The sequence below is a fragment of the Euprymna scolopes genome, chromosome 6, assembly GCF_053919585.1.
Source record: "Euprymna scolopes isolate OS-2025 chromosome 6, ASM5391958v1, whole genome shotgun sequence".
NCBI lineage: Eukaryota > Metazoa > Mollusca > Cephalopoda > Sepiida > Sepiolidae > Euprymna > Euprymna scolopes.
Window position 1 is genome coordinate 26,317,116 of NC_136487.1, and position 13,397 is coordinate 26,330,512.

At 31.8% G+C, this 13,397-nt stretch overlaps 1 protein-coding gene across 8 annotated transcripts in view; it reads left to right on the forward strand.

Annotated features, from left to right (window-relative positions):
- Window positions 1-13,397, forward strand: part of LOC145277578 (uncharacterized) — a 240,795-nt gene that overhangs the window by 77,223 nt on the left and 150,175 nt on the right. For 2 of the 8 annotated variants that reach the window (XM_080129075.1, XM_080129078.1), the window contains exon 1: window positions 10,034-10,170. The exons of 2 other annotated variants lie outside the window; for them this stretch is intronic. In XM_080129075.1, the coding sequence (XP_079985201.1) occupies window positions 10,086-10,170 (85 nt within the window). In that variant the 5' untranslated portion in view covers window positions 10,034-10,085. Of the gene's footprint in view, window positions 1-10,024; window positions 10,171-13,397 lie in introns of those variants that run through there. 4 more of the 8 variants (XM_080129076.1, XM_080129079.1, XM_080129074.1 and 1 more) reach the window with 3 other exon arrangements.

Here is a 13,397-nt window from a genome sequence, read left to right on the forward strand (position 1 = left end):
TTACCGCCTACAGGAAAGTTTCATACTTGAAAGTTTAAGCAGAGTTTGCTGGAAGGGGGTTCATTTCTTTAATGAAAGAGGGATGTCATGATATGGATTCTTACCCTGTTTTGTTTAGTTGTACAAGTTAATCCTTTTGGGAAATAGTATAAATGGCCCCTGTAGCTCAATGAAGTCTCATTATTTCTTATTAATACTAACAAATATTTAAAAGATATGCAATACACACCTTGAATTACAGATTCTTCCTCAAGAATATAATTTCATTGATTGTTTGATATTTTAATTCTATTGAAGATACCTTTTTGATTCACTAAGTTTTTAATATTTTTTCAAATTCATGCTTAGCCAGTAATACATTCTTAAATGATTTCTCCTCTGCAAAAAGCCTATCTCTAAAAATTCATGGAATAAGAATCATTTATCTTAATTCCTTTAATATTTGAATTAATAAATATTCTAATCTATTCAATTTTATTTTCATAAGCAGTTTTCTTATTTGTTTTTGTTTTGTCTTATTTGTAGTATATTTAGCTTTTATCCTGATAGGTTCTAATATAAAGATAATCTATCTATCTATATATGTCAAATCATCCAGAAATTTAAGTTTGACTTCCATGTCTTTAGATTTTATAAATTCTGAAAATTTGAGTAACTCAAAGCAATTCCTGATTTAGAGCATTTTCCATTTTATATGAATCACCTGGGATGTCACCCAAGTGACTCTTAATAATTAGATTTTCTTAAATATATTTTGAATATATTTAGTTTGCGACACGTAATTCTGAAAATTCACTCTGGTAAGTTTCTTGACCTGAGAAATCTAAAACTGGCACCAGATTTGCTCAGAAATGAAGCGGTCTGTGATTTTATTGTTTTGAAATTTTTCAATTGTGCCTCAATATGGGGGGAAAATGATATGGCTGATATGGTACCGTTTTTCCTTTGGACATTCATGCAGACACTCTGAAATACATCTGGACCAAAAATGGTAAAAAATTATTTTGTTCACTCTGTGTCTATTTGAAGTTATATCTTTTTTCAAAAAAATTTAGAAATACCATATTGAAGAAAACAACTTGTGTGAATATGTGAGATGCAGTTGGAGACCATCTGTTTATATAAAATTCATATTGAAATAAGTTTTAGAAAGTTGTATCGTTAAAGGTAAAACGATTTCACACTGATCAGATATTTACAATGAAAGCGAATTTCATGATCAAAACCCACATATAGCAACATTATATACAATCTTTTCTTTTCTTTTATATCGCTTAAATGTAGACATTGTTTTCTCCTACTGCTCATTAGTTATCTTGGATGTTCTTCCTATATATGTTAATAGGAAAACCATGCAAACAATGTTCTTGATTTGAACAAACCATACATCAATTTATACCTATTGGAATATTCTTGTGTTGTCCATGAGGATACATGAGCTTCATGGTTACTTCACGTTTTTGTGTATTAATTTCATTCATGTAATGCCGATTCACCAGAAAGAATTATAAACACATGTTGCATACTGCATTGGAGAAATATCAGATCTTAAGAATTTATGGTAAGTTAATTATGGGCGTCGGTGTACGAGACGTTCTCACTGGACAGCTTACGACTGATGTTCGATGTTGACAAAACAATGATGGTTGCTTCTGGTTCTTACTATGTCTTCCTTGGCAAATCTTGCCTCAAGACATTTTTTTTTTTTTTTTTTTACTTCTTTCATAACTTCTATACTCGATTAGACATCTGCAAGCAAACTTCTAGCATGGCTTTATAATCCAGGATTTGATTATTTAGAGGACGTTGAAGTAACTGTTTAGCTGCATGCTGTTTTACTGAACCACCAATTTGATTGCAAGATTTTCCAGGGCTTCTAGCAAAGAAAACCTACTTTGCATGAATCCTAAATTCTTTATGCAAACGAATTCATATTTCTATAATTTTTATGTTGACCCACACAGCCATTATTAGACTGTCATTTTGTTGATCTGGAGCACAAATTTAGCGAACTGTCATTGTTTGGGTTTGTTGTCATAAGAAATACAACACCATGAAAGATGCTTCAATGGTCCATTGGAGTCTTGGCAGTAAAGCACTATAAAGTACTGGGTGCAATATTCTTTGTTCCAATGAAAACTTTGTCTTATTTAAAAATTGAGTTTTCAGCAAAGTCTTCAAGAACAAGAACTTCATTCAAACATTCTTATTAAAGTATCTAGTTTCATATTTTACTAGATACGAGTGTCTTGAGAGATTGTTCGTGTTAACACATCTTTGTATTCTTTATATTAAGTATGAGTACTTAATGTGGTACAATCAATTGTTTCATTAATTAAAACTTTATCATGTGGATCCACATCAATCGGCTCTTCATTCAAGAACTTCAATGCTTCTCTGCCAGGACATGTCCCACAATGGTGCATCATGCATTTCTTGTTGGAAGAATCATAAACTACTTTTGAAATGAAGTTCTTGTATCATATAATGAATCGTCATAATCAATGAAGTTTCGCATTTTGATGTATGCTACACACAAACGAATCGGTAGCCATTGACTCAGCTAAAATACACCACTTTATACACAACTTAGAAAATTTGAAAAAGTTCACCGTAACATTGGGATATTTGTTTAAAAGCAGCATACAGCTAATGTAGGTTACATAGTATCAAATACTTTTGCTTGTGACCACCCTTTGCAATACTAACATAGTTCTTTTGCCTGGGATTTGATGGCTGTATTCATCATTTTTGTACATGTGTACTAACCGTTTAAGACGTACTTGGCTCTTATACAGATAGATTACATCAGTAGTGAGATACCTACTGGAGCGGTTGAATTATCCAACCACTTTTCCAGCAATCTTGGTAACAGATTTGATGTATGTGTGCCATTTCAGATCAGGAGTGAAGGTTAGTCCCAGAAGTTTGTCAAGACATGGTACTTCCTCAAGATGAGAACCATTCATTTCAATTTAGGCCTGTTGGGGATCAGCATAACTATGATGAAAGGGGAGAAGCTTGGTTAAAATTAATAAGTGATCTTTTTCTCCACTGCACCACACGCTTAAAATCAGAATCAGAAAGATCTTTGTCATTGCTGGCTTTTAAAGTGTTGTCATAGATTGTGTTGCCTGCATAAATCTCTACGAATGACCTAAGAATATGATTTGGGGATCATTGAAGATCAGGAAGAGAGTTGGGCCCAGGATAGAACCCTGAGGGCCGCTAATGTTGATACTATGAGCTTCTGATTTCTACCCATTGACAACTACTCTAATAAGCTTATCAAAGAAAAAGGGTGTAATAATTGAGAAGACATTTCCGGCTATTTTGTAGCTGGCAATCTTGTGAGATATTTATACCATATCCTATCAAAATCCTTAGATATGTCAAGAGCTATCGCTCTAGAAACGAAATCTTCCTTGAGATTCATTAATCCTGAGTGATATTAATGCATCAGCTGTAGATCTAGTAGAATGGAAACTATATTGCATGTCACTGAGCAGGTTATTTTTGCTGAGGTGGTTGACCACTTTATTTATTAAAGATTCTAACAACTTAATCATGATGTACAAGAGACTGATTATTCTTTATTGAGAGGCAGATGACTGAATTCTTAAATACAGGGCAGACATGTTTTTTATGGTGTTAAGGAGCATTTCTCCTTAAGGCAACGTTAAAACGGTTTTCTAAGTATAGGACCTAATTCAGTTGAAGCTTTTTGAGCACTGATTGGAATGCCAGTTGCCTTACTGGAATCAAGATATTTGATAAGCTTGACAGCATCATGCACAGATATTTTATGTTGCATAGTGTTTTCAGTCACAGTAGGAAATACAGGAGGTAGGTGGCCCTGATCACAAAGGGTAGAATTTGCTGCAAAGTTTTTAGTAAAGAGTTTTGCTTTGCCATATGCTGACGAAATTGTCAGGTCCATCGATGATGGTTGAGATAGAGGACCCGCCTCTTTTCAGGACTCTATTTGTTTGCCAAAACTTGTGGGAACCAAGCTGTTGCTCAGTTATTTTGGACTTGACATACTGAGAATACACATCACATTTTTATTACTCTTTTACAGTGGTTGCTACAGTCCTAAAGGTAGCTTTAGTTTCATAACACCTACTTCGTTGAAAGCAATGGAAATAGTAGCTATGTGTGCAATGACAGCAGCACATTCTGGAGTGAACCACTGTTGGCTGTTAGAATTTCTTGGAGTGTGAAGCAATCTATACTAATAATTAACCATTTCGTCAGGTTCGATACTATAGAGGATGTATTCTTTATAAACATGGAATGCAGCGGTATATCTGATGTAAATGTTTAAGTTATCCTGATCAGCCATAGAGTATTGATATACAGTACAGTGGAGAGGCACATCTGGGGATTTATTACATTTTGTTTTCATCTTAAGACAACTAAGTGATCTGAAGATCCCAATGGAGACAGAACGGAAGATAAGCACAATTCTGGGAAAGTTGCAAGAAAAGGGTTTAGAAGACTTACATACTGTCTGTTGTGGGTATCGTATGTAAGAGTATTAAATATTTAGAAATAAAGCAAAAAATAATTTCTGTATACAAGAAATTATTTTCCCACGCTAGAAACGTATTTATCAAATGAATTTATGTGGGAAGTTTTTTTTTTTTTTTTTTTTTCGAATTTGGGAACATTTTTAAAAAAACTAATCAGGTGAAATAACTATAATCGTTAATTTAAAAAAAATCGATGTAGGAAGTAATAATTCCAAATATAATATTTTCTTAAAAGAAATGTCATAATTGTATGTTATAAAAGATCAGTTTTTTTTATGTATGCAAAAATTTGTTATAAAGTTCAAATAAACAAAGACAATTATTTGGGGAATATTATGTAATGGATACGGTTTTTTTTACGATGTTTGATTAAATACGTGAGAAATGTCAATAAACAACTTTTTGTTATTGATTGAGATTGTCGGACTGACTTCCTCATCTTGGTTGTTATTGTCACAACGTTTCGGCCGTTTTGCCCTCCGGCCTTCGTCAGGTGTTTTGTATCGAACTGGGGAACCGTTTGTTAGGAGTCTCGAACCTGAACGAAGGCAGTGAAAAAAGTAACATTCAAAACAGAATCAGCAACTATGTCCCAAAGCCTAGCTGGAATCCGAACACGGTACCCCCGTAATAATAATAAAGGGTTGGGTTCGAGACTCCTAACGGTTCCCCAGTTCGATACAAAACACCTGACGAAGGCCAGAGGGCAAAACGGCCGAAACGTTGTGACAATAACAACCAAGATGAGGAAGTCAGTCCGACAATCTCAATCAATGAAAACACGTCCTCTCCAAAATACAGACAATTACTAACTTTTTGTTAAATATATTTTTAAAAAAATATAAATAAATTATAACTTATATTTTTTATGTAAGTAAAAGTATGCTGGAAAGTTCAAATAAAGTTTTTAATGTAATTGAAGAAAAAACACCGTTATTTTTTATTTTTTTAAAAGTAAACTGACTTTAATTTCGATATCGGCGTTTACCTAATTTTTATTATAAAAGTTAGGTAAACGTTCATAAACATATTAATGGGGGGGGGGAACAGTTCATAAATCTATTTAAAAAAGCCCTTTAAGTTCAAATAAAGATTTTTTAAATAAAACTTATAAAAAAAAAAGGTTCATTCTATACAGTCGGGCGTCACTTCTGCCAAATGGTTTTGTAAACAAAAGAATGCGAATCCTCAAAATTAACGTATTTATTGCTTGTAATTTTACGATAATTGTTTAATGGAAAAAGTCAGTTTTAAAAAAATTAAAAAATGTTATGAAATATTAAATACAAGAGTTCAAAATTAAAAATAATATTTGTGTGCGTGTTGCCATAGCAACATGGCGGTTCATTTGGCATAAGATTTGGATGTTAATGGCAAGTTTCGTATATGCAATGTCTTTTGGGGGTAATTTCGTATAATTATATTTTTGTAAATGGTCACTTAGAAAGAAATTACCCCCCTCCCCCCAAGATTAACAATAAATTGTCTTTCATTTAATGCTAAAAGTAAGACCATTAGAATCATCGTTTATGAGGAGTTTTGATTATTAGATTAGCCAATCAAAACTGTTCCTAGTGTCCACACACATTTTTGCTTTTATATATATATATATATATATATATATATATATATATATACACACACACACAAATTTGTTTATAATATTCAAGATTAATTTAGATTTAAAACATAAAATGACTAAACTTCTAACAAAACGGGTTAGACTTAATGCCTTTTTTATGAAATTAGAGGCAAAGAAATATTAACAATTTATTTAAGAAAAAATAATTAAGTTAACCGTCGTTTCATTTTGTCTCTCATATTGGGAAACAATTCTGGGCATTATTAGATGTGCATTAAAAAATATGGCTGCTTGCTCCGTCCTCGCCAAAAGACTTCTGCGCAGTTGTAAATGGTCACCCTACTCATGAAGAGGGTGCAGATAACTATATTTAGTGCAGGTTCCAAAAGGTCTGCTATGAATAACTTCCACTAGGAAGTAAGCCGTGGGTGAATTGTATCTTTTATCGACCAAGCGTGTAGCCGTGTCTTGTCAAACCGTATCAATAATATTAATAACCAAGATTCTATGGCCGTCTAATCTGCACTCAACTAACCTTGTATATCTTGTAAAATTTTATTTTACAAGTAGACTTAAATCAAAGAACTTAACACCAAGCCTTTGAAACCATTAAAAGCTTTCACACTTTTTGAGTATTTCTTCCGGGTTTTGCCAAGGCAAAACAATTTTAACACCAAAAAAAACAAACTTTTTTTTTTTTTTTTTTACATAGAGGTCACCACTTAACAAGGCCTGGAAGCCACTCAGGGATAGGGGTTATTGCATGTACAGTAATAAATGGGATAGTATGAGAAGAATAGTTAGTATTGGAGATTTGATAAAGTGTCTTATTTAAGGGGGTGATTCATCAGTAATTTATTTGTTGTAGTCGGGTGGGAAACAGGCAAACGGAAGAGAATTCCACAGGCGTGCACTTCTAAGAAAGAAGCTTTGTTCATGGAATCTACATTTTGATTTAGGCGCAGATAAAGAGTGGGGAAAATTATTGATAGTGGTTTAAGCTAGATGGGTGTTTTTCGTGAAAGATTGGCGAGAAAGGGACCAAAGATTGGAGCCCAGACGAGCATTTTCCATGGAAATAACGATAAAACAAAGACAGGCTTGCAATGTCTTTTCTGTAGTAGAGAGGTTGCAGGGAAGAGAAAAAAACATCCCCCACTAAGCCACAAAGTCTATTTTGTACTCTGTCAAGGCAGGATAGTCTGTTTTTAGCAGTTCCAGCCCAGATGTGACAGCAGTACTCCATCCTTGGACGTACTTGGCTTTTATACAGATAGAGAATTGTATCAGTAGTGAGATATCTTCTGGAGCGGTAGAAGGATCCTACCATTTTCCCAGTGACCTGAGCAACAGACTTCTTGTACATGTTCCATTTCAGATCAGCGGTAAAGGTTAATCCCAAAAGCTTGTCAAAGCATGAAGCTTCCCCAAGACGAGAGTCATTCATTTCAATTGATGCCAGATGGGGATCAGAGCGTTGATGCTGTAAAGATAGCTTAGTTTTAGATGCATTAAAAGTAATCGGCCACCTCTTTCCTCACTGTACCATGCGTTCAAGATCAGAGGAGAGAGAATCAGAGAACTTTGTCATTTACGGCCTTTGATGTGTTGGCATAGATGGTCGTGTCATCAGCATACATGTCAACGAATGATTTAAGTGTGTGTTTTGGGAGATCATTGATGTAGATCAGGAAGAGTTGGGCCCAGGATGGACCCCCTGAGGGACTCCAGCATTAATACTCTGGGCCTCTGATTTCTGCCCATCAACCACTACTCTTATGAGCCTATCAGAGAGAAATAATTTAATAATTGAGAAAACATTTCCAGTTATATCGTAGCTGGAAATCTTATGAAGTAGGCCCTTATGCCATACCTTGTCAAAGGCCTTTGATATGTCAAGAGCAATTGCCCTAGAAAGGAAGCCTTTGCCGAGACTTGTACTAAGTGTTAAAAACAACAAAATAGTATTGTTTGGAAATCAAATTTGAAAAATTTAAAAATAACTTTTTAAATCGACAAACTCAGAATAAAAAATGAAACTGATTTTTCTACTTTCGTTTTGAAAGCAGAAAAATTTTTTTATTTTTAATAGAATACAAATGAAACTGACTGAGCGCTGGTTAGCGCATAGTTAGCTGTTTTCCCCTTTAAGCGGATTTGAATTTCTATAAAAGATAACATTTTAAAAAAATTTCGCACAATTAATAATTATCAAATATTTATATATTATGCATAAAAATAATTCTGAAACTATTATCTATATGAAAATGGATGATATATACAGATTTATCTTATCAATTTTGAAATATTCTTCGTCGACTTTGCTTCCTGTGTGCGTAAAAATGAAAATCAAAGTCCAGTATAGTCTTATATAGCCTATAAAATTTCAGCCATATCCAATCAAATTTGACCCCACGCATTAGTATCCAAACGTAATGTATGAAATGTAAACATTGAAAAAAAGTTTCCCTTTTTGTTGTCATTTTTACCATTTTTTTTTTCATTTTTAACTTGAAGCATAAAATTATTGAATGCATAAAAGAAAAAAAGAAAATATTTTTTGACAAAAATGTTTAAAGTTAAACATTATTTTATTTTTATACACAAGTAAAATATATTACATTATCTTTTGATATTATCTACAAATTTTAGTTTTACTATTAAGTCAAAAACAATTATCATTTAATCACTAGTACACATAATGAAAAATTAAGTTTAAAAAAATCCCTTTTGGAATTTGAAATTAGACTATCTTTTCTTATATTGATTCTGATATTCTAAAAGTTTTCATTTTTCTGATTCTGGATAATTGTTCCAACACTAGTCTAGATATTGACTGAACAACTTGTTGCATATGGGACATGGCAGGTATATTAACACTTCTAGTAAAAAAAAGTCTATCCAAACATGAAAGTTTCATCCATCTTTGTTGAGTCATTTAGAGCAGACAATATGTTGCTTGTGGGACAGATTTTGTCAAAGATTTCAGTGCTGCCTAATAAACAAATTACTTTAACGCTATTACATATTTTAGTTAGATATAAATAGTGGTCTTTGTTTAAAATTATTTTAGGGTTATTGCAGTCTATTATGATGCACTCATTCAGCTCTGTTGTATATCTATATAAAGTAGTAGTGTTCATATGTTCAACTCCCTGTGGTCAAAGAAATATATAACTCCGTTTTATGCTATTTCTCTCAAAGGAAATTAACATTCGTGATTTCTCTATATAGTATTATCAAACGAAATTTGCACTTAATGAGTAACCTCATTTGCATATTACATTAAACAAAATCTATCTTAATAGCTCGATCTTATTTGCTGCAACAGAGTCGTTTTAATAGTACTATTAGAAATATTATTTAAAATTTATTTAGTTTATTTTTAATTCAATTTATATTAGGTATCCCAAATTAGCCTAATTTAGGATGCAAAAATTGGTAAAGTTAAATTTCTCTTAACTTCACCTTGTGATATCTCGTTTATTTTGGGAGTTATTTTGATAGTTTTGATTTAAATAAAATTTAATCTTTTTGCTTTATAGATATATAATTCTTTTGTGTCTTTTAATAGTTTTTTTTCCAGGCTACTTCAAGTTATGTCACTAATTTTGGTGAATGCTGCTTTATTTTTTTATACAGAAAAATGTTGGTGTTTTTCAAATTTGGTGCGCGCGATATTGTGAGTCTATGTATAAAAAAGAATAGTACCATTTTTAAAGAAAAAAGGTCACTTATCAATATGGTGAGCTTAAAAAGGGGTTTTAAGTTGTTTTTCAAAAAAAAAAAAAAAATCCAACTTGAAAACTTCAGTGAAAGAAATTCAATTAAAAAAATTCCGAAAATGGCATCGTTTGGTAGAGAAATATCTCCTCTTTAGTAATCTGTTGGTGTCATTACTACGCTCATAAATCAAGGAGTGCCACTAATAAAAGTGAGTGTACCTACACATCGAGATTTACAACTTAATGCCAAGTGACCGAAGTACAAGTATCCTCATGAAAATCAACTATCAGCACAAACGAGCTGCAGTCTGCACGACTGAACGAAAACGTAAATACTTGTTTCACTATGGATATATCAACGTTCTTAGATGAGTTTGTTTTTGTTTAAGTTATAGAAAGTTATTGTTTAAAATAATATTTTTAGTGCGTCAATAAAAGAAATGAAAATTTACAATTTAAAAATGTCAGTTTATTTTCTATATCTTCTTTCAAACTTTCATGTTCTTTTGCTTTATCTTCTGTCGGTTGGATAAACTTCAGCATTGTTAAATTATCTTTTAAAACTTAAACTGGGTACTTTAAAAAAAAAAAAAAAAAAAAAAAAAAAGCTTTTAGTTGCGTCTGACTGTGACGGAAAAAATTTTTCATTAAAAAAAAAAAAAAATGCCTCATTTTTTGTTTACTAATTTAATTCGCTTATGTTCTGTTGGGCGTTTTTGATATATCTAACATTTTGTTAAATTAATTTATTAGATTGTCCAGTTACATTACTTAAAAGTTAACAAAATATAGCTAAGTTTTAAGTTACGTGCAACAAGTCATGTGTAAATAAAAAAAATTATTTTCACGTAAAAATGTGTATTTTTTTTGTTTATGTTCTATCGGACGTTTTTGATAAATTTGAAGATTTTGTTAAATTATTTTTTGATTACACTGTACATTACTTAAAAATTAAGAACTGAAAATATAGTTATATGCACGTGGCGCATAAATGAAAAAATTAATTTCATTGTAAAAATCATTTTTTTTTTGTTTTTTGTTTATTTAATAATTCCCGAGACAGTATTTCTACAGATTATTGCTGAAAATGAGACGCTATTTTTTTTTTTTTTTTTTCGTTCACCTATCGTTAAAATCCAAAGGAGAAATCAGTATTTTAAACTCTGACCGAAGTTTGAAATAAATAACAAAACAATTAAACTAAATATTAATTACTTCCAGAAAGAACTATGGAAAAAAGTAAATAAAGTGAAAGAACATATATCCGTAATTGTTTTTAATGAAAACGGAAAGTTTTTCATGAAATGTACATATATTTTTATTATTAAAAACAAAATGAAAAATTTCTTATGAACGGAAAATGAAAATGACGTATTCATAATTGTTTAAACTAGGCGAGCACCATTTGAAAACCAAAACATTTATTGTATAAAAATTTATCAAAATGTTTGCGTAAGAAAATATAATTTTGTAATGAAAGCAACACTGGATTTTTATAAAATAGTTTTTTTTTTTTTTGTTTTTTGTTTTTTTTCGAACAAATAAATAATTTTAATGAAACTTTTTTTGGGGGGGGGATTAAAGCAACTTTAAAGGGTCAACAAATTAATTTAAATGAAACCGAAAAAATCATTATCTAGTTTAATTTTTTTTGTTATTTATTTCCTGCTTCGGTTATAATATAAAATACTGATTTCTCCCTCGGATTTTAACGACAGGTGCACGAAAAAAAATGGCGTCTCCATTTTCAGCGATAAACTGTAGAAGTACCCCCGAGACCTTTATGTTCTATCAGGTGTTTTTGATAAACTTGAACTGATATATCTCAAGGTTGTGTTAGGTGTCAAAATCCACACCAATGGAAATAAAGTTCAACTGGAAGCTGCTCTCTTTGACTTCTTGAAGAAATCCCGTTGATTCATTTCCACCTCCAAAGGAACAAAAAAAGTCCCTTAGTGAATCTGTTGAACATTCAGATAACTCCTGCAGTTGTGATGAAGAACCATCTCAGGATATATTCAGTTATGAGCATCAAGGAGGATAGGTTGCTGTCTATGACAGCAACTTTTACATTGGCCAAGTTATTGAGTTTATATACTGCATCCAGCACTGTAATAAGATTTTTATCGCAAACCAAAGGTAGAAAAAGATTTTTTTTGATGGCCTTTGTCAGCATTTGTTTACAGATGAGGTTTTGACGTAATGCCAGTTTCAAGTGATGGTAGGATTTGGAATGTTCCTGATATAATCTACCATAGCAGAAGCCTATGAAAGAATTTTGAGAAAATTAATAAGGAAAGGAATTGTAGTAAGACCTCTGCCTATAAAATATCTTACTTGTTTACTTCTCTTTTAAGTTGAAAGTTTTTCAGTGCTTGAAAAAATGGCTTGTGACTTTTTGTATAACAAAATTTCTAAATCTTATTGTTATTGGTCCCTTTTTTTTTTTTTTTTTTTTTTTTTTGCAAGTTTAAATTCTCTGGCAAAAAGTTTTATTAGAAACAAGGTAAACATTTTTTGAATTCCTCACCCCAGAATTAGTCAAGTTGCAAAGTTTCAAGCTTCTACCTCCAATGGTTACATTTTTATAGCAATTTCAGTAACGTATACTTTAGACTCATTTTTTTTTCTTACCCTTTTTACCAAATTGTTCGACTGTTTCTTCATGGTCCACAATTGAGTGGTTTTTATCAATTTATAATTAAAAGAAAAAATTATCTTGATCTAATGTGTTATGAATCATACTAAGAAGAGTCAATACATTAGCTATTGAAATGAAATTGATATGAACAAAGTTGCATTTCCATGTCATATTTGCACTTTTTTTCCTGTTGGTAGTGGGCTTTTGTCTAGTGTTTAGGTTGCTTTCATTAGTATTATTTTTCATTTACCACAAGATGACATTACATTTATAAGGATTTTTTCACTTGTTAGTAGCTTACATTTTTAGTTATATACTATGAAATTTGACTTCTGGACCAGGATAGCAAATTTTCAACTTTCCGACAAACTTTGAACAAGCATAACTTGATGGCTAATTGAGCTACCAAAATAAATTTGGTACTTTTGTTTATGGTTTACAAAAATCTATATGACCACATTAATTTTAGATATAATAAAAATATTTTTAAATGTCAAGTGGTATGACTTTGTCAGCAACAGGGAGATCCTATCACAAGCCAACCTCCCAAGCATGTATGACCTGCTCATCCGGTAAAACCTGAGATGGGCCGGCCACGTAAACAGAATGGAGAACTACCAAAACAGATACTGTTTTCACAACTGGAGGATGGGGTACAAGGCATAGGCAGACCTAAGCTCAGGTTTCGTGACACCGTCAAACAAAATCTAAAGGACAGGTTGATCCCTACTGGAAGCTGGCAGACCCTCAGTTGCGACCGTGACAAGTGGAGAATGATGGTTCACAGGAAGTCGTCTTTAGACACAAAGGACAGCACATGATGATGATAATAAAAATGTAATTTTGGTTTGGAATACCTATTTATATTTGATTTCATTTATTTTCAATTATCTGAAAACAGTTGCGTTTATAAC